Here is a 22647-nt window from a genome sequence, read left to right on the forward strand (position 1 = left end):
CAATCTTCTTTCCAGGTCAAGCCGCCAGGTCAGACTCCCGGGTGAGGGGACATTCCCCGGAGTTTTGTCAACTGGTCCGCTGTTGGCGGAGATTTCAGATCGACCTCAGGGCGTTCTGACTGACTCTTTAACCCTTTACTACTCTCGGACGTGAGCTCTGGCGGCAGTAGCCGAGGATGCCCTCAGGGCTCCTGGGAGTTTTCTGGTTATTCTATCCTGCCTCCTTTTCTATTTCTACCTCTCTTTCGGTAACACAGGAGGGAAATATGCGTGCTAGTCCTCTCGGTGGCTCCGGTTGGGCCACGCATGACTTGAAGATACAGCTACACCTGTTGTCAGTAGAGGAGCCTTGGCTCCTACCTCGACTGGACTGTCTACTTCAACAGGGCCCCTTTTCTTTATTCAATCTTACACTGGTTTCATTTAACCTTGTGACTGTTCACGAGACCTCAGAAGGGACGAGTTCCCTAGTTCGGTTAGGCCTATTGGGCCCCGATTTCAGAAGTCTGTTACTTCTTCTCGCTTTTGCCACTTTTGGAAAACTGTATGGGACATATTAAGGATAAAAGGGGTTTTCCCCTTCTTTCAGTTACCATTCAGCCGTCATCTTTGGTTTCTCTGGGAGGTTTTGCTCCGCTGCGCTTCAAACCACATTGACCTGAATTTTAGGTCTCTGCCTTTTTTCGGTTTTCTTCCAAAAGAGATTAGCCTGGCGGCCGTAAGTTCGGGCTCTTTCAGGGAGTTCTCTATTGGCAACTCCCCCGGTTGAGCTTCGGCCTCAGCGGTCGTTTCTTCCAAAGGGGATGTCCGCTTTTCATATAAATCTGACACTAGTGTTTTTCGGTCCTCTTTGACTGTTGTCAGGGCTCGCCGACTCTCTCTACAGCGGTCTTAGGCTATTCGACGAAGGGCTTTTCTTCTTTGTTTCTGTACGATGCTCCCGTACTAAATAGCCGAGGTCCCAGCATATGCTGGGCTGTTGGATACATCTGACCATCAGACAGTCTTCTTGGCGGTTGCTCAGGAGCCTCCGTTTTCCATTTCAGCGCACTTTACGCGCGTTGTGGGACCTTCGTGGGCAGCTGCCCATGGGGTCTCCATTAATACTTTATGTCGGGCGGCTACTTGGTCAGACCGCCATCCGTTTTGTCAAATTCTACAAGTTTGACACTTTTGCGGCCTCTGCATCACAGTTTGGCCGAGCGGTTTTACAGGACTCTCAGCGCTCTCCCACCCGTTTTGGGAGCTCTGGGACGTCCCCATTGTAACTACGCTCCAGTGGCCCCTAGTGGATGAAGGAGAAATCAGGATTTTGGTACTTACCGATAAATCCCTTTCTCCGATTCCACAGGGGCCACTGGACGCCCGCCCAGCGCTGTTCCTCCTTGTTTTTTGCTTAACGGTTTGCAGATCACCATATGACTGCTTGTTGAGTTCGGGCTAGCCGGTTGTTTGTTAGGTTCTGTTCCAGGTTTGGTCTGTTATCCTGGTTTACAGGGCTTCATTAACCTCCTCTACCTTACGGTTTGTTTATTCCAGCTCTCCTCGGGCACAGTTTTACGTAGACTGGCTTGGAGGGGAGATAGTAGGGGAGGAGCTAGCCACAGTGTGAGAATTTTAAAGTGCCAGCTCCCAATTACTGCCTACTATTTCCCCATTGTAACTACGCTCCAGTGGCCCCTGTGGAATCGGAGAAAGGGATTTATCGGTAAGTACCAAAATCCTGATTTCTAACCTATCTAAAAAGGCGGTACTGCCAGCTCCGGGCTCCTTTACCATAAGGGACACTGGGGATAGAAAAATAGAGACTGCACTGAAGTCTATCTACACAGTGGCTGGTATATCACAAAGACCAGTCGTAGTGGGTTGCTGGATGACTCATGCCATTCATACGTGGGCTACTCAAATTCAAGAGGGCCTCTCGGGGGATGTGTCCCTGGTCACTAGGGTGACTTTCCTAAAACACATTTAAGACACTGCACGCGTCCTGTGTGACTCTCTCGAGGAGATAGGCAATATTAATGCTAGGACCACTGCTATGGCATTGTCGGCGCGCAGAGATTTGTGGTTGCGTCAGTGGATAGCGGACGCAGAGTCCAAGCGCAGTGTAGAGTCTATTCCCTTTTCAGGGGATTGGCTCTTCGGGGTTTGAATTTGATACGTTGATTTCTAAGGTTACTGTGGGGAAATCCACATTTCTCCCTCTGGAGCCCCGCCAGCTAGACGTTCCTACCTGGGGCCGTCTGCCCAGTCCTTTCGGTCTAACAGATTTAGATCTAGGGCCAGAGGTGCCTCCAATGCGGCTAGAGGCACCAGAGGTAAGACAAGAAAACCAGCAACCGCAGGTTTTCAGGAACAGAGCACCAGTTCAGCTTCCACTAAGGACTCAGCATGACGGTGCCCACCCACCCCGAGGGGATCTTGAGGTGGGAGCTCGGCTGCGTCACTTTAGCCGCATCTGGGAAAGCTCCTGCCAGGATACCTGGGTAAAGGACCTCATTTCTCAGGGCTACAAACTGGAGTTCGACGGCGCTCCTCCCCAACGATTTTTCAAATCAAGCTTACCAGCTTTGGAGGATACACGAGTTACGCTGCAACCGGCCATCCTAAAGTTGGCCCAGTCCCAAGTCATTGTTCCAGTGCCACTACAACAACAGGGAAAGGGTTACTACTCCAACCTGTTCATGGTACCGGAACCGGACGGTTCGGTAAAGGCCCATTCTGAATCTAAAATCCTTGAACCCTTATCTAAAGGTTTTCAAGTTCAAGATGGAATCCTTGCGAGCAGTGATTGCTGGTCTGGAAGAACAGGAGTTCATGGTCTCGGATATCAAGGACACATATATCCATATCCCAAATAGATGCCTCACCAGGCTTACCTATGGTTTGCCCTGCTGAACGATCACTACCAGTTCCAGGCGATACCCTTCGGCCTGTCCACAGCTCCGAGGGTTTTCACGAAGGTGATAGCGGAGATTATGTTCCAACTCTGGGTCCAGGGGGTCAATATTGTCCCTTATCTTGACAATCTCTTGATAAAAGCGAGATCCAACGAGCCTTTATTGCTCCATATAGACCGCACTATTCAGCTTCTGTCACACCATGGGTGGATCCTCAATTTACAGAAGTCCCACCTGGAGCCAACTCAGCAGCTCCTGTTCCTGGGAATGTTACTGGATACTGTGGCTCAGAAAGTGTTCCTTCCAGAGGACAAATCAAGAACACTCCAGGAGATGGTCTGAATGGTTCTATGGCCTACTCGAATATCCATCCATCCTTGCATAAGATTGTTGGGGAAAATGGTAGCCTCATATGAGGTGAACCAGTACGGAAGGTTCCATGCCAGAACATTTCAATTGTATCTCCTGAGCAAGTGGTCCGGCTCACATCTTCAGATGCACTGGATAATACGTCTGTCACCTTAGGCCAGGATTTCCCTCCTGTGTTGGCTACAGTCCTCAAACCTACTTGAAGGTTGACGTTTCGGAATTCAGGATCGGATCCTCCTCATGACAGCTGCGAGTCTGAGAGGATGGGGGGAGCTGTCACCCAAGGGGCTTAGTTCAAAGGCAGGTGGTCAGCCCACGAATCCCTACTTCCAATCAACATTCTGGAACTTCAGGCGATCTGCAATGCCCTGTTTCAGGCCTCTCGACTCAAGGATCTCACAATCTAGGTTCAGTCGGACAACGCCACGGCTGTGGCTTACATAAATCGACAAGGAGGGACAAAAAGCAGGGCCTGCATGCGAGAAGTGTCAAGGATACTCCTCTGGGTAGAAAGAAATGCAAGAGTGATGTCCGCAATCTTCATTCCGGGAGGGGACAACTGGGAAGCGGACTTTTTGAGTCGTCAAGATCTCCACCCGGGAGAGTGGGGCTTCACTATCAGGTGTTTCAGCAGATCATCGACCGGTGGGGCTGCCCACAAATAGACATGATAGCTTCTCGACTCAACAAGAAGCTTTGCTGGTATTGCTCACGAACCAGGGACCCTCAGACAAGGGCAGTGGATGCACTGACGTCGCCTTGGCCTTACCGGCTGGTCTACCTGTTTCCTCCGATTCCATTGATCCCAAGGGTGCTAAAGCGAACCAGGAATCAAAGAGTCCAGGCAATTCTAATTTCCCCGGATTGGCCTCTGAGGGCGTGGTACGCGGATCTTTTGGACATGTCCGTCGAAGACCCTTGGCCATTCGTCTACCCGGACTTACGGCTACTTTGTTTGATGGCATGGAGGTTGATCGGAACATCCTAGCTCACAAGTGCCTTTCCAAATAAGTTATTGCTACCATGGTTCAGGCCAGGAAGCCTGTGCCGTCATAACACTATCATCATATCTGGAGAAGATATGTCTCTTGGTGCGAGGAACGCACGTATCCACCTGCAGAGTTCCACTTGGGACGTTTTTTTACATCTACTGCAGGCTGGTGTGGATAAGGGCTTACGTCTGGGTTCCATTAAGGTCCAGATTTCAGCTCTCTCAATTTTCTTCCATAAGATATTGGCAGTGTTGCCAGAAGTTCAGACCTTCTTGGAAGCGGTACTCCACATACAACCTCCTTTTGTGCTGCCCACGGCACCCTGGGATTTGAATGTTGTGTTGGAATTTCTACCCTGATGACTGTAGAAGACAAGTACCTCACATGGAAGACGGTGATGTTACTGGCCCTGGCTTCTGCTAGGCGTCTCACAGAATTGGGGGCCTTATCGTGTAAAAGTCCCTACTTGGTCTTTTACGAGGACAGAGCGGAGCTTCGGACTAGGCAGCAGTTCCTGCCGAAAATAGTCTCTCTGTTCCACTTAAATCAACCTATTGTGGTTCCGTCAGGTTCTGGCACTTCTGCTCCTCCGGAGGCATTGGATGCTGTACGAGCCTTGAAGATCTATATCAAGAGAACAGCTCGGATCAGAAAGACGGATTCCTTGTTTGTGCTCTGTCGCGCAGAAAAACGGTTGCCCTGCTTTTAGCAGTCCATTGCTAGTTTACCTAGGCTTACTGTCCAACAGGCCTATGTGTCAGCAGCTTTACCCGTTCCACAGTCTCTGAAGGCCCACTCTACGAGATCTGTGGGGTCTTCCTGGGCGGCTGCCCGTGGAGTCTCGGCCTTGCAACTATGATGAGCTGCTACCTGGTCGGGGAAGAACACCTTTGTGAAGTTCTACAGGTTTATTACTCTGGCCAAAGAGGATACTCTGTTTGGGCAGGCGGTGCTGCAGACGTCTCCGCACATTCCTGCTCGTTCTGGAAGCTTTGGGATGTCCCCATCAAACTAATTCCCCAATATCCCTTATGGATGCTAGAGAAAATAGGATTTTAATTACCTACCGGTAAATCCTTTCTTGTAGTCCATAAGGGATGTTGGGCGCCCGCCTCTGTGCTTTGATTTTTCTGCAGGTTTTCTCTGATATGGTTACCTGTTCAGCTGTTGCTGTTTTGTTACCAGCCGTTGCTGGTCGTTTTTATGTTATTGGTGTGCTGGTGTATGAATCTCACCTCTCGTTGTTGTTGTTATGTTCTTTCTCTCAAGTATGTCCAATCTCCTTCGGGCACTATTTTACCTCTAACTGCCTGTGGGAGGGGGCGTAGAGGGGAGGAGCCAGCACACCCAGTTGAAGAAATGTAAAGTGCACTGGCTTTTTTGGACCCGTCTATACCCCATCGTACTAATTCCCCAATATCACTTATGGACTACGAGAAAAGGATTTACCGGTAGGTAATTAAAATCCTATTATTGTTGTCACTCACTACCTTACCTCCTGCTTTCCTGTGCTCCCTTACCTTAGAGATTCCTGGGTTAGCTCCTGTACTTGGGAGATTATCTACGTTTTAGAGCCACAGTGTTGCCTCATTTTTCCCTCTAGTTTCTCTCACCATTTTTGCAGGCTTAGGATTAGACAGGAGAGTGAGCATGTATTATAACCGTGATTAGACCTTTATCTAGCGTTCCAGCCCCAAGTATACCACAAAATCCAATTATCAATTTAGCAGCACCAACATTGTATATCATAGCTTTATGGACTAAATAAATAAATACATTGGTACAGCAGTTTTATGTTTTAAAAATGGGAGTTAATTATAAGTTCTTCCTCTTTTGGATATCCTATTGGCTGGTACTTGATCTCCATCCACTTTATCTCTTTCCAAGGCTTAGGGTTGGTACACACTATGCCGATATCGGCACAATATGTCTTTTTCCAGCCGAATCGGAACAAAACATCATGCATGTCGGGTACTGTGTATGCCCGATTTGCATGTTCCATTGTCTCGTCAGCCAGGGTCAACCAGAAGATATTGCTACCGAATGCAGCATGGCATGTTAGACCGTGCCGTTGACCCCTGCAACTTGCAAGTGTTTATGCCCTTGCTAATGCAGGGTCCTGTCGCCCATCAGATTGGCCGGCTACACATCTGTCTGATGTGTAGCCAGCCATTGTACATAGACCTCTAAGTGTTACATTAGCGGTATATAGAAGAGCATCTCTGAATGCAAAGTATGTGATACCTTGAAGTGGATGGTCTTCAGCAGCTCTACACCACACTGAGGGGCCTGTTTACTAAGCCTTAGGTGGAGATAAAGTGCATGGAGATAATGTACCAGCCAATCAACTCCTAACTGTCATTTTTCAAACACAGCCGATGACTTGGCAGTTAGGAGCTGATTGGCTGGTACTTTATCTCCATGCACTTTATCTCCATCTAAGGCTTAGTAAATAGACCACTGAGTTCCACTCCTGTTAGCTAAGAACAGGAAACTGAGGTACCAGTAGGCACAGTATTACCATAACTACACAGTTGAAGATGGGAAAATCATTGCCCAGTCAAACAAATCTTAATTTTTGCTGTGACATGCAGATGATATGGTCTAAGTTTGGTGTAAATAATATGAATATATGGATCCGTTCTGCTATGTGGCAGTAGTTCAGGTTGCTTGTGGTGATGTAATTGTGTGGGCATTGTTCTCTTTGTCCAAATGAGGCCCCATAATACCAACTGAGGACTGTTATTTAATGCCACAGCCTACCTAAGTATAATTGCGAACCTTGTGCTATATGCCTTCTTCTAATAGCTAATTAAAGCAAGATCATGCACTAGGTAACAAAGCACCCCCCCTCTCAAGCCGATTCCACGAACCGGACCATGATTTCAGTGTACTCCAATTGTCTTCTCAGTGACCAGTTTTCACTCCTATAGAACGTCTTTGGGGCAGAATGTGAGATTTGCAGCATGAATATACAGACCTCCTTCTACTCAGTACTGGAAAAAGGAGTCTGATAAGGCTGCTGTTGGTGTTGCTTTCTGCTGAGCAAAGTAGATCGGGTTACATATGTTATCCCGGCAGACGAGATGCTGTCTGTCAATATTCTGACAGCAGCATCCCACCTGCCAGAATGCCGGCAGCGGGGCGAGTGCTAAAAGTCCCCTTGCAGGCTCGCTGCGCTCGCCACAGGATCTGTTCCCACTCTATGGGGACACCCACAAGTGGGATTAGTTCTGTTGAGCCGGGATTCTGGCTGACCTCATTGTCTGCTGTCGGGATTTCGGCGTCAGTGTCCTTAATGCCGGGATGCAGACAGCCTGCATTTTAACTGCATCCCAGTAGATCAGCTGGCATTCCAGGAATTCACGTGAATAAGGGGATATTGTCAGGGCTGGCAGTGTACTTTTTCCAAGGAGATTGTCAACCTCTGCCTGCTGTTTTTAAGGGGTTAATAAGCGATCACTGTGTAAGTTGTTATATGGCCAACTGGCCAATAGATGTGAGTAGTCTATATGAATTGTGTGCATATGCTGGTGCAGGTGCATCACGAGTAACAATCTTCATCTTTTCTGTTGTTGTAGCTGCTGCCGATACCTTTACTCTAAAACACCAGCACCTGGAGATCTCTACCAACCCTGCCCAATATGCTATGATCTTAGATATAGTCAACAACTTGCTGCTTCACGTGGAGCCAAAGCGCAAGGTGTGCATGCTTTTCTGTATATTCTAAAGGTGTATAGACTGAGATCTTGATAAATATCCACCTAGTCTTAATATTACATATTTGATAAACTATTAAAGCTCTTGAGATGTAACTTTTATAGTGGAGGCATTTGATGCACAGAGGAGAGGTACACATTGTAGCTCTGCTCGCCCTTCAGTGGACAGGCCGTGTAATGTTGCAGAGCATAACATTGAGGTGTATGTACTAAGAGAAAAATGAAGGGAGCAGTGGAATAGTGTCACTTTTCGTTCATAATTTATATTTTGCTACGATGAAACAGATTTAAAATAGTCTATAGCAGTTTAACCTAGATGTGGGCGTTTGTCATATAATAGCCAGCACAAATATCCTTTTGACATTTAAGAGGACACCTACCATAGAACAAGCAAATGTACCTAAATAGGCTAATTAGTGTGTCAAGTCACTGGCAGCTGAAGCTAAACATAGCAACGAGCGTGGTCAACAACCGGCAAATATCAGGGCATGCTGTGTGCAGATAGGAAAATGCCAGCAGCGGCAGCCGTAACGGCTTGTAGACCATTGTCTGTGACGCACACTTTTACTCCTTATTGGGTTTTTTCCCAAGATTTAATTTGTCTTTTTATCAAAAGGTCTGAATGTGTATAGAGTCCTGGGGATGATAGTCTATCGGGGAGGAAGAGAAAAGGAGGCCCAGGGGAAGAGCAAAGATTTTTTTTTGGGGGGTACATACAGATGAGGGATGAGGTATATTAGGGTGAGGGGATATTTGGTTAGGACTGATCTTTGTTTTCTCTGAGCTGTAGTTGTTTTGAATAGATTGGAGTGGATCCAACCAGAACAGTAGATAGGGAACAGGGCCCTAATTTGCACACCATAATTAGGTAATGAGGTGCTACTCTGCTTGAGACTTAATACAGTGTACAGAGGGAAAAAGTAGCAGGTGCACTATCTCACACTAGCTCAACCTGTAATAACCAGAGGCATTTAGCATATTCCTGGCCAGGGCTATGAGCTTACTCACCGCACCAAGGTAGCCTCTCATTGGTTAAGTCCCTAACACTAACTACAGGGGTTCATGTCCGGGGGGCAGGACACCCCAAAACCACCCAGCCAGACAACCCCCGGGCACAGCAAGAGTGATACAAACAAAGAGTTAAGTGGGTAGGAGCAGCTACTGCTGTATGTGTAAGTAATGTGAAGAGTGAGAGAAATTGATGTGAAAGTGTTACACATATATAAAACACATTATAAGTGCCATAGTGTATTGAAATAAATGTTAGATTGCGGTGTCCCGGGGGTGCCCAGCCACGGCAGGTCCAGGGAACCCCGCGCCCCAGAGAATCCCCCCAATATTGACTGCCATAGTAAACAAAATGTAGGAGTCTTACCGCTATGTGCTCATTCCACGTATGCAGGCCAGAGTGCTGGACTGTCTATTTAAAATCAGTGAGAGGTGGGTGGGGCAGGGTGCTAAATTAGGCTGAAGGTGTCTCCTACCTTCAGAAATATGTATAAATACATAGAATCAGTTACAGAGGGAAGGGGGCTCTAATTTGCACAGCATAATTAGGTAATGAGGTGCTACTCTGCTTGAGACTTAATACAGTGTACAGAGGAAAAAAGTAGCAGGTGCACTATCTCACACTAGCTCAACCTGTGATGACCAGAGGCATTTAGCATATTCCTGGCTAGGGCTATGAGCTTATCCACCGCAGCAAGGTAGCCTCTCATTGGGTAAGTCCCTTACACTAACTACAGGGGTTCAGGTCCAAGGGGCAGTACACCCCAAAGCCACCCAGCCAGATCAGTAGTAGTCCAAATGAAAATCACATATGTGAATGGTTATGACTAGAGCATACAGAAGCATTTTAGTTGTCTCAGCTAAGGATGTGCCCATAGGGGAGATTTATCAGACCTTAGAGATATAAAGTGGAGGAGTTGCCCATGGCAATTAATCAGCTTCTGACTAATTTTAGAGACTGTGCTAGATAAATGATAGCTAGAAGCTTATTGGTTGCTATAGACAACCTCTCCACTTTATCTCTCTATAAGGTTTTATACCTCTTATCATTGCATTAAGCAACAGGAAGAACATGACTGTGTGTTACTAGGCCTGGGCGATGGGCACAGAGATGTATGCTTTCAGCACAGACTATGGATGGACACTGCTTTCATGTATTACATAATTTCATCCTCCTTAGGAACACTGTGAGAAAAAACAGCGGGTTCGTTTCCAGTTAGAGATCTCCAGTAACCCTGAGGAGCAACGAAGCAGCATTCTGCATCTCCAAGAAGGCGTCCGGCAACATGTGCTGCAGATACGTCTGCTGGAGAAACAGATGTACTCTATCATGAAGGTCCAATAATAATTAAAAACTTTTTTTTTTTTTTTTTTTAAGTTGGGAGCAAGATAAGGAGATAATAGTCAGTCATTAAAGAGAATTTGCAGGTTCTTTATTTAACTTTATACATTACACAGTACCCTCTGCACTATGGGGCTTATTCAGAGATGGACGCAGATCTTGCTATTTCAGCAAAAACGCTACAAATAAAATCGCTTGCTGGGGCCGCCCAGCATCTGTCGGGCCACCCAGCAATGTGATTGCAATTAAATTATGCTGGTGTACCGCTGCCATGTTTCCGATAGCAGGAAACACAGGCGACATAATCAGGTCCCTGAATATGGCCATGACACACCTGCGTTTCCTGGTCTACTCCCCCCTAATGCCATGTCGCCATCCCCCGGACGCCCGCCGCCGCTCAGTCATAATGTGATCGCATCATGATGGGTCACATCTCTGAATACCCCCCTATATACCTTCTGCACCAAGCATGTATTGTTTGCATGAGACCACTTGAAAAACTGTTCTGCTTTATTTTATGTGTGTGTAAAAAAATATATATATATATATATATTATACACATTTTTATTCACTCTAATGGGGATAACTTGTAGTCCAACATTTAACTTTTCAGCTGCTTCATGATGAGAGCAAGAATGAATCTTTGCACGAGCAACACATGAAACTTCAGGGACAGCTCTATCAAGAAAAGATGGATTTACAGCAGAAAAGTGAAGAACTAAACATCCTTATTCGGTAAGCTCTTTGAAACAGAGAGGGTACTATAGAAACGCTACTTCTATGATACAGGCAGCATGTCACCTGACATGAAGTTAAATGGGGTTTTTTTGTTGCAAGGGTCTGATTCAGATTTGTACGCAAACCGAATGGTGGGTGATTTGCACAAGTGCAGAACAAGTCCTGCAATTATGCTTGCAGTGCCTGACAACTGAAGCCTGATTGTCAGTCTGCGGCGTTTGGGTGCGGGGAGCGGATGGCACTGGCCAGCATGTCTTGGGTTCAAAGCCTACCTATAAATATTCTACTTATCATTTAGCTAGCACCTCCCAGAAGATAATAGCTAGAATTTGATTGTTGCTATGGGCAACATCTCCACTTCTGAAAACCTGCACTTTAGTAACTATACCCCTTAGTCTCCTATTTGGAGGGGATTTTGGAAACTACTACTTAAGCTAAGTCCCTGCAGTCACCATAGTCTTGCTTTTGTCCAGATTTTCAGGAGGAAAGTGCAGACACTGACACCTCCTTATATTTTAACTAAGCAGGTTATTCAAAGATGAACGCATATGGGTGCATACTTCATGGATGCGGCCGCAATGTGTAATATTTGATACAAGTATTCTGTGATATAAATCCAGTATCTACTGTGCATTGTTATATCTATGTACATACATATCTATATGTAGTTTTACTAGTCCAGTGCAGTTTTATTGTTTATCTGTAATAACTTCTGCATTGTACATGTGACTGATTGTGTGCCTGTAGCTGTTGTGTGTATTTTATTCTCGTGTATCCAACTTCTTGCTATCACTATATTCTGTACCCTGGGGGGCTCAGTGCGTCAGTCTCATATGTACAGTATATAGTGCTACACAGTGTATACTGTTTTGTATTGTTTACTGTGTATTTCAGTCACCTCATACCGATTTTATCCTTTGTTTGTGCCCTGTATTTACTGTCGCATAAATCAGGGGGTTACTTGCAGGTATTGTGTTTGTCTAGATATATTGTACTGTTACACTCTAAGGCTACATTCCCTATTATGTCTGCCACACAGGGCGGAAAATCCATGGACACTTCTGCATCATTCGGTGCTAGCACCAAGGATTTACCTGAGGGGGAAATTTTAGCTGATGGTTCAGGCACTGGGTGCCATACATCTCCCAGTCAGCCCGCAGCACCTGTGGCCAATCAGGAACCACCTTGGGCAGCGTTCTCAAATATGCTAAATACGCTTGTGACATGTCTTACGCCCCCTCTGGGACCTCCTGTGCCATTGCAGCCGCATATTGTCCCTGTAGTTAATCCGCCCTGGGCGGACACTCTGTCTACTCAGTTAAAACAAATCAATCTTTGGTTAGACTAAGTCTACCCCACGCCCCGCTGGGGTCAAGGGGTCATCTAAGCGGGCCATTTCTTCCTCACAAGCCACTAATATTTAGGATATTTCTTCTGATGAGGATGGGGAACATACTGATCCGTCAGACACTGATACAGTCACTTTTGATGAGGAATTTACAACCCAGGTTGATGTTCCTGACCTAGTGGAGGCTATTAAGCAGATTTTCCAAATTGATGATGAGATCGATCCCACTCCTGTGTCTTTGAAACCTGATAAGTTCAAACGTCAAAAGGTTACTAAATTAGTCTTACCACATTCTGACCATTTAATTGACATACGTCAGGAATCCTGGTCATCTCCAGGAATTACATTTTCCCTGTCTAAAAAGATGCTAGCACGTTATCCTATCCCTGCGGAGTTGAGTTACAAGTGTAAACTCCACCGCCAGTGGACTCTCATGTCGCCCGTCTTGTGGCGTCATCTACTCTGCCGGTCACCTCACTGAAGGAACCGACGGATAAGCGTGTGGAGGGATGCCTGAAGTCTATTTACTCTCTTACTGGTGCTGTACTTAGACCTACTATAGCAGCCTCCTGGGCCGCAAAAGGAATTTAAGCATGGATTCAGGCAATTGAGGATGAGCTGCCTCAGGATATTTCTGACACTGCCAGACAGTATCTGTCTCGTATTACCACAGTCTCCCACTATATTCAGGAGGCGGCCTGTGAGGCAGGTGTAATGGCAGCCAAGGCATCCACTCTGTGTATACTTGCTCACCGAATTCTGATGTTGAGGTCCTGGAAGGTGGACCTGGACTCCAAAAAGACCTTGGAGGTGCTCCCTTTTAAGGGAGACATCCTTTTTGGGGAGTATCTGAATAAGATTGTGACTGACCTGGCAACTGCTAAGACTGCGTTTCTCCCAAGTACTAATCCTTCTGCATCAAAGGCGAAGAGTACCACTTTTCGTTCCTTTTGATCTCCAGGGAAGGCAAAGGGTCAGGAATACCCGAGACATGCTCGTACTTCCAAATCAACTAAGTCCAAACCTAAACAGTCTTGGGCCGCCTGTCAGCCTGCTTCCAAACAAGACAAGCCTGCTGCATGATGGGGCGGTCCTCCCACTGGGGGACCCCAGGGTGGGAGGCCAACTTCTGCAGTTTGCCCAGGCCTGGTTAAAGACCACTTCAGACGCCTGGGTGCGGGAAGTGGTCTCTCTCACGGGTACGCAATCTCTTTCAAGAAACGTCCCCCTCGCCAGTTCTGCTCGACGGTTATCCCTTTGGATCCGTTGAAAACGCAAGCTCTACACTTGGTTGTGCGATCCCTCATGGACACAGAAGTGGTAGTGCCGGTACCTCTGTCCCAGAGAGGCAGGGGATACTATTCGACCCTGTTTCTAGTTCCGAAACCAAATGGGTTCTTCCGGCCTATACTCAACCTCAAATCTTTGAACAAATTTGTGAGAGTGTCCAAATTCCGTATGGAAACTCTGCGCTCTATTGTACTGGCCATGGAACCCGAAGACTACATGGTATCCCTGGACATACAGGATGCTTACCTGCATATTCCTATTGCCATGTCGCATCAGCAGTATCTGCGGTTTGCTATCGGCAACTTACATTATCAATTCCAGGCCCTGCCATTTGGATTGACCACGGCCCCTGGGATCTTCACCAAGGTAATGGCCGTGATGACTGCCCATCTCCGTCGTCAGGGAATCAGGATCCTGCCGTATCTGGACGACTTGTTGATCCTGGCGAACTCCCAAGATGTTCTCCTCAGTCATCTGGAACTGACGGTCCAATTCCTACAAGAACACGGGTGGCTCATCAACTGGAAAAAGTCCTCGCTGGTCCCTGCTCAGAGCATGGTGCACCTGGGGGCACTGCTCGACACACACAGCTAGAGATTGTTTCTCTCTCCAGAGAGAGTCCTGAAACTTCAGGACAGGATCAGATACTTCCTCTCTCGCCCAAGAGTGTCGATACACTCTGCGATGCAAGTACTAGGCCTCATGGTTTCTGCTTTCGACATGGTGGAGTATGCTCAATTTCATTCCCGCCCTCTGCAGAGGTTAATCCTTTCCAAGTGGGACGGCCTGCCTCATTGGATCAGATCTCAAATGATCTCCTTGACTACGGAGGTTCGTCTGTCACTGAGCTGGTGGCTACAGGACCAGCAGTTGAGCAGGGGCCGTCCCTTCTAGATCTCCAACTGGGTCCTCCTGACAACAGACGCCAGTCTGCGAGGTTGGGGCGCGGTGTTGGACCAACACTCTCTCCAGCGTCGGTGGACCAGGGAGGAATCTCTCTCCTCCCGATAAACATTCTGGAATTGCGGGCAGTTTTCAGTACGCTGACTCATGCCCTGCCTCTGGTACAGAACTGTCCTGTTCAAGTACAATCAGACAACGCCACCATGGTGGCGTACATAAATCATCAAAACGGTACTCGAAGCCGCATGGCAATGTTGGAAGTATCAAAAATCCTCTGTTGGGCGGAACACCATCTACCAGCAATATCTGCAGTGTTCATTCCGGGAGACCTCAACTGGGAAGCGGATGTCGTCGGGACGTTTACGCCGGAGAGTGGAGTCTTCATCCAGAAGTGTTTCAACTCCTAGTGGACAAGTGGGGCCTACCAGATGTAGACCTGATGGCGTCTCTACACAATCACAAGGTTCCAGTCTTTGGATCAAGGGCAAGGGATCCTCAAGCAGCGTTCTTGGATGCACTGGCATTTCCATGTAACTTTCGGCTTTCATGCGTCTTCCCTCCAGTGTCACTCCTTCCCAGGGTGCTACGGAAGTTCAAGCAAGAAAGAGGAACACTGCTTCTTGTTGCTCCAGCATGGCCCAGATGGCATTGGTTCTCAGACCTGCAGGGTCTATCGATAGAATGCCCTCTTCTACTTCCTCAACGCCCAGATCTCCTCGTTCAGGGCCCCTAGTGTCTTTCCGGACCTGGCCAGACTGACTTTTGATGGCGTGGCTCTTGAAGCTTCACTCCGGAGGGCCAAAGGATTCTCCGAAGCGGTTATTCAAACTATGATAATGGCCCGCAAACCGGCTTCTGCACGGATTTATTATAGGGTCTGGAGCTCTTACTTCACATGGTGTGCTGCTTAGAATTATGATGCCTATTCGTTCAGAACTTCCAGGTTTTTGGCTTTTCAGCAACAAGGCCTAGATTTAGGACTGCGTCTGGCATCCCTCAAGGTTCATATAGCTGCCTTGTCGTTGTGGTTTCAGAGAAAAATTTTGTCTATTCCTGATGTTCATACTTTCACTCAGGGTGTTTTAGGGATTCAGCCTCCCTATGTCCCTCCTGTGGCTCCATGGGATCTGTCTGTTGTCTTAAATGCCCTACAAGAGTCTCCATTTGAACCTCTTAAGTCTGTGGACCTTAAATGCCTTACGCTTAAGGTCGTGTTTCTGCTGGCTATTGCCTCTGCTAGGAGGGTGTCAGACTTGGGGCCCTTTGTCCTGTCGTCCACCCTTGATTTTTCACCGTGACCGGGTGGTTCTTTGAACTCGCCCCGGTTATCTGCCTAAAGTGGTATCTTCTTTCCATCTTAACCAAGAGATTGTGGTTCCGGCTTTTATCTCTTCTGGTTTGTCTTCCAAAGAACGGTCTTTGGATGTGGTACGGGCTCTCCGTATTTATGTGGAGAGAACTGCCCCTATCAGGAGGTCAGATACCCTGTTTGTACTTCTTGGTTTTCACAAACGTGGCTGGCCTGCGAATAAGCAAACCTTGGCCAGATGGATTAGAATGGTGATAGCACAACCTTATGCGCAGGCTGGACTCCTGCTGCTATCAAAGCCTATTCTACTCATTCTTTTAAACCTTCTAGGGCGGCCCACCGTGGCGCGTCCGCTGAACAATAGTGCAAGGCGGCTACGTGGTCCTCCGTGAACACGTTTATTAGGTTCTATGCCTTTGATACTTCTGCCTAAAAGGATGCTTCCTTTGGACGCCGGGTTCTTGTGCCCGCTATGGTGCGGCCCCTCCCATGAGGAACTGCTTTAGGACATCCCCAATGTATTCCCTGTGGAATCCTATGTACCCTGCTGCAGAAAAGGAGATTTATGGTAGACTTACCATAGTTAAATCTCTTTCTGCTAGGTACACTGGATTCCACAGGGCACCCACCCTGACGCACTACGCTTCTTTGGGTTTGTATGGCATTTGCCGCTGGTCCCTTCTCCGCCTGTCGTGAGAATGTGGTTCTATGTGACTAACATTTGCCGTCTTTTACCTGCTACTGCATTGGACTGGTTAACGAAACTGCGCTCCAGTGCCCGGAGGTGGGGTTATAGAGGAGGCGGTGCAGTGCATCCTGGGAACAGTCAAAGCTTTAGCCTGTTGGGGCCTCGGATCAAGATCCAACTCTACATCCTGATGTATTCCCTGTGGAACCCAGTGTACTTCGCAGAAAGAGTTCTGTACGGCCGGCTGGTCGCCCGTACACACACAGCGATGCGCCAATATATCGGTAGATATAATGGCCGTCGGCTGTTCTGCGGGGCCGACGCGATATGTCTGTGAACGACGGAGTTCACAGACACATATCGCTCGTACACACTGGCCGACGGACCCGCGATATATCGGCCGTTCAATAGACAGGCCGATATATTGGCCAGTGTGTACCCCCCTTTAGATTGTTTAACCGCATCGGGGAAGCATCCAAGGGTCTGAGGTAATGCTGCTCTTGCTGAAAGCTATGATTTCAGCCACAGTGGTCGCATTACCAAGCTCTGATGCTGATATGAAGTCAAAGAGAACTCTTCAGTCCTCGAACTTTTGTGAATAATATCTTCTTCAGCCTTGGATTGCATTAGCCAGGCCACAGCTTGTTAATGCATCATTTAAATATTTAAAGTAAAGTTAGACGTCCTTATTCAAGACTGTTAATCTTTTTCCTGACAACCTCTTAATCCAGGCATGACTGCAGGAATACAAGCTACAGTAGTATCAGCCCTGAGAATGACTTTTCTTTCTCTATTGTCTACAGGGCCGTCTTGTCGTATGGGCTCAATGGGCTCTTGCCCAAGGGCCCCAGGAGTATAAGGGCCCTAGGCTGATAGCTGAGGGTCCCCTCTTTCCAGGGGTACTAGATTTTTGAAAATTGTCCCTGGGGAACCAGAGATATCCGACTTGAAAGCAGTGGTCCCCATCCACGCCTGTTAATTGCTCTTCCCAGCCAGATATCTCAGGTTCTGTCTGATTTAGAGTTTTTTTTTGAGGTTATAATCCAAAAGCTGAGACTCTTCCCTTTTGGTGGACACTGGCAGCTTGTCTCTATGCCCAGAACCAGATATATCAGCCTTCAAGCAGCTGGTCTCTGCTCCAGCTCAACACGCCTAATGTGCAGTTTTAGATTTTCATTGGTGGATTGCTCTGGCTCCTGAACTCTGATCCCCAAGTCCCCAGGACCTCCTGAAAGGTTGGACTCTCTAGTTTTTTATCCCATTCAAAGCTAAGAAATAATTTTTAGGAACTTGAGATATCTGCAGTCAAGCAAGCTGCCTTCCCACTGGAAAATGATAAATATTAAACCCAATCTACTATCCACCCCTCCCCTACGTATTAAACACTCCCTACCACCATGGAAGTCATGTACCAGGGCTTCTTCATTCAGCCCAATGTCCTCTTCTACAGTTTAGCCCTATCTGTGCAGTAAAGGAGTAATTAGCAGAAATTACTGCTCCAGGTCCTACATGCTGAGCGGAAGATGGAACACCGTGTACTGCCAGCGGGACATCAAAGCTGCCATTTGTAGCACCCCCCACCCCTACCGCTGGAGGATGGGTAGGGGGCCCAGTGCATTGCTGTGCTCAGGGGCCTACACTGCTGTTAAGACAGCCCTGATTGTCTCTCAAACGAATAATGATTCTGTTTTGCATGAGGATCTTAGGGAAGATGACGATGCAATTTGCATGGCTGCACTCAGGACATCCCAGATAAAGATCATATTGACATGGAACAAGTAATTAAATCATAATGTATTGCAACAACTTCGCAATTAGGAAATCGCTTATTAGGCAGGAAATTTTAGGGTATAGAAAAAGTTTACAATTTTATCATTTTCCCCATTAACCAATTAATTTTATTTCAGATGCTTCAAAGACTTTAAGCTGCAGAGAGCAAACAAAATGGAGTTGCGCAAACAACCAGAGGATGTGAGCGTTGTTCGCCGTACGGAGTTTTACTTTGCACAGGCACGGTGGCGGCTTACTGAGCAGGATGGGCAGCTGGGCATTGCAGAGCTAGAACTACAAAGATTTCTGTATAGCAAGGTGGGAACAGAGTGCGATTTTTTGTTCACTAGCTTTATTAATGGGTATGTGAGCAAGAGGATCAGTAACTGTAGAAAATGTGACTTGGTCTTCATGCCCTGTCTAAACATCATACAGTCCTGGTTTCCATCCACGGTTGTGAGTCCATAATGCCCAAGGAAAAATCACTTCACAGAGCAAGCTTTGAGGAGTGGGTGGGCTGTATTGCCTAGTTCCCATGGGTTGGGTACGATATCCTAGCGCCCAGCATTCTGAATCCGGCAGAGGAATCTCAATGGATTTTCTAAAGGATTCTGCTGCTGGGATTCTGGCCATCGATATGCTGAGTTCCAGGATATAGACTGCATACCGTTACCATTGTATATGGCATTGCAACTTTAAAATGAAATATTAGTTTAATGATGATTGAGGTGTAGAGCAATTATTTTAATGCAATGAATTGTCTTCTCTTATACTCCGTAGGTCAACAAGTCTGACGACACTGCTGAACATCTGTTAGAGCTGGGCTGGTTTACCATGAACAACCTGCTTCCCAATGCCATTTACAAGGTGAGGAAGTCAACTCTGCAAAATTTAATTTTATTGCAAGATTCTGGATCAGAGATGAAAGTTTGCCTGGATTTTGCATTTTAGACACTCCTTAGTTCGGAGGGGTTTAGCCTTATCCCTTGGCAGTAAGGGAACCACATACGTTGTATTATGTTTCACCTCTCAAGTAATTTTCTTTGTGTTTAATACAATGTTTTTTTTTATTTTCCACAGGTGGCATTGAGACCACAGAGTCCTGGTCAGTCTGGCAGACAACTCACACTGAGACTATACAGTAAAGTCCGTCCACCTGTAGGGGGCATCTCCATCAAAGAGCACTTTGAAGTATAGTCTTTGTGGATTTTATTTATATTTTATTTAAAAAAAAATATATATATATATATATATATATATATGGTAGCTTTTGTCCTTAAATTCCCCTTGTTATTTGTGTTAGAGGTAATATTGTTGGCATAGATATGATGTACCATGCTTTTGGCCCCATATTGTCATTCAGTGAACCACAGGGTGTATTGTGCGTAACAGCTGTGCTGCCTCTTCAGTGACAGTACAGAGATGCTCTTCTCTTCTTGCAGGTGAATGTGGTTCCTCTCACCATCCAGATCACACATCAGTTCTTCCACAGGATGATGGGATTCTTCTTTCCTGGACGCAATGTGGAGGAGGAAGAGGTTGGGGATGAAGAGGATAAATCCAAACTAGTTACAACAGGTGACTCCCAGAATGTCCTGACAGTGATGTACTATGTATCCTATGAAGAATTATATTTGTATGTTACAGTATAGTATGTGACTTACTGGCAACTGTAATAACTGATCACTGTAAAACAGACATACTTTAGGCTATCTAAGCTTCTTTACTCTTGTACTTGCCTACTACCAAATTATTAAAGAGCTGCATAAATCTTACTGTTCTTACTCATTGTCCTAGGGATGCCAGTGGTAAAACCCAGGCAGCTCATTGTGGCAGAGGACACTGTATCACTTGGCCCAGGCAAAGGTGTTGGACAAGGTTTAAATCGGACAACAGGGGTCAGGCGATCTTTTCGAAAAGCACCTGAGGTACGTTTCAGGGACCTCACTCCTGACATTGGCTGTCTCTCTTTACAATACAGTGCCTGAACACCAAACTTGTAACTAATGCTGGGAATACACGCTGCGATTCTCTGGCCTATCCGCACTTGGCAAAGACTGAGTCAGCATTATAGGCATTGCTCCCCTCATAAATTGTATTTGGAAAATAGAGGGTTCCCTCATATATGCCGCCTCATAGATTCTCTATGGGGTTCAGGTCAGGCGAGTTTGCTGGCCAATCCACCAACCATCAAAACCTGGTTCAATGACCGTGGGATTACTGTGATGGATTGGCCAGCAAACTCGCCTGACCTGAACCCCATAAAGAATCTATGGGGCATTGCCAAGAGAAAGATGAGAGACATGAGACCGAACAATGCAGAAGAGCTGAAGGCTGCTATTGAAGCATCCTGGTCTTCCATAACACCTCAGCAGTGCCACAGGCTGATAGAGTCCATGCCACGTCACATTGAGGCAGTGATTCATGCAAAAGGGGCCCAAACCAACTACGGAGTACATATGCATGATTATACTTTTCAGAGGGACGACATTTCTGTATTTAAAATCATTTTTCTATTGATTTTATGTAATATTCACATTTTCTGAGATTTTGGATTTGGGATTTTCTTAAGCTGTACGCCACAATCATCAAAATTATAACAAATAAAGGCTTGAAATATCTCACTTTGCATGTAGTGAGTCTATATAATATATTAGTTTCACCTTTTAAGTTGAATTACTGAAATAAATGAACTTTTGCACAATATTCTAATTTTCTGAGTTTCACCTGTGGGGCCTGATTCAGAGGTGGACGCAATGCTGATGTTTGCGGACATGATCGATGTGTATTTGCTGATAAACGCTTCCATCCGCTACCTCATGTGTGCACTGTTTTGCTTACAGCATCCTGTGGATGATCTGGACAAGATGAAAGAGCGAGCTGCCATGAACAATTCATTTATCTACATCAAAATTCCACAGGTGCCTCTGTGTGTCAGCTACAAGGTACATACAGCATAACGCACTCCTCTTCTAAATGATAAATTGCACTTTTCTGCATTTGTATATGTCTATATGTTTGTGTGAGCATTATCACACCACATAGACAAAGTCTTTTGCTTAGGTGCCTATTAGAATGTCTTTGGAAGTACTGATTTGAGTGTATATTTGTACAGTTTACATTAAAAGCCCTTTTATCTGAATCTTGCACATGCAGGGTGAGAAAAACAGTGTGGACTGGGGAGACCTGACTCTGGTGTTGCCATGTCTGGAGTATCACAACAACACCTGGACCTGGCTGGACTTTGCTATGGCAGTGAAGAGAGACAGCCGCAAGGCTCTGGTTGCACAGGTGAGATGGGTGGTCACTCTGCAGTTGTTATAGTATAATCCACTGCTTGTTCCACTAGCCAGATACTCCCAGTGACCCACTGCAACCTTTATTTCTCTGACGTCCTAGTGGATGCTGGGACTCCGTCAGGACCATGGGGATTAGCGGCTCCGCAGGAGACAGGGCACAAAAATAAAAGCTTTAGGACTAGGTGGTGTGCACTGGCTCCTCCCCCTATGACCCTCCTCCAAGCCTCAGTTAGGTTTTTGTGCCCGTCCGAGCAGGGTGCAATCTAGGTGGCTCTCCTAAAGAGCTGCTTAGAAAAAGTTATTAGGTTTTTTATTTTCAGTGAGTCCTGCTGGCAACAGGCTCACTGCAACGAGGGACTTAGGGGAGAAGAAGTGAACTCACCTGCGTGCAGGATGGATTGGCTTCTTAGGCTACTGGACACCATTAGCTCCAGAGGGATCGAACACAGGCCCAGCCATGGAGTCCGGTCCCGGAGCCGCGCCGCCGACCCCCTTGCAGATGCCGAAAAGTGAAGAGGTCCAGAAACCGGCGGCAGAAGACTTTTCAGTCTTCATGAGGTAGCGCACAGCACTGCAGCTGTGCGCCATTGTTGTCAGCACACTTCACACCAGCGGTCACTGAGGGTGCAGGGCGCTGGGGGGGGGCGCCCTGGGCAGCAATGATAATACCTTGTTCTGGCTAAAAATACATCACATATAGCCCCTGGGGCTATATGGATGTATTTAACCCCTGCCAGGTCTCACAAACACCGGGAGAAGAGCCCGCCGAAATAGGGGGCGGGGCCTATCTCCTCAGCACACAGCGCCATTTTCCTGCACAGCTCCGCTGCGAGGAAGGCTCCCAGGACTCTCCCCTGCACTGCACTGCACTACAGAAACAGGGTAAAAAAACAGAGAGGGGGGGCACTTTTTTGGCGATATTGATATATTAAGCTGCTATAAAGGAAACAACACTTCTGTAGGGTTGTTCCT

The 22647-nt window shown here is 46.8% G+C and overlaps 1 protein-coding gene across 2 annotated transcripts in view; it reads left to right on the top strand.

Moving 5' to 3' along the window:
- Positions 1–22647, top strand: part of BLTP2 (bridge-like lipid transfer protein family member 2) — a 177109-nt gene that overhangs the window by 142341 nt on the left and 12121 nt on the right. For both annotated transcript variants that reach the window (XM_063955868.1, XM_063955869.1), the window contains 10 exons: positions 7843–7964; positions 10169–10324; positions 10944–11065; positions 18514–18694; positions 19157–19243; positions 19457–19567; positions 19819–19954; positions 20174–20304; positions 21220–21321; positions 21533–21667. In XM_063955868.1, coding sequence (XP_063811938.1) covers positions 7843–7964; positions 10169–10324; positions 10944–11065; positions 18514–18694; positions 19157–19243; positions 19457–19567; positions 19819–19954; positions 20174–20304; positions 21220–21321; positions 21533–21667 — 1283 coding nt within the window. The remainder of the gene's footprint in view (positions 1–7842; positions 7965–10168; positions 10325–10943; positions 11066–18513; positions 18695–19156; positions 19244–19456; positions 19568–19818; positions 19955–20173; positions 20305–21219; positions 21322–21532; positions 21668–22647) is intronic.

This window comes from Pseudophryne corroboree, chromosome 2, assembly GCF_028390025.1.
Source record: "Pseudophryne corroboree isolate aPseCor3 chromosome 2, aPseCor3.hap2, whole genome shotgun sequence".
NCBI lineage: Eukaryota > Metazoa > Chordata > Amphibia > Anura > Myobatrachidae > Pseudophryne > Pseudophryne corroboree.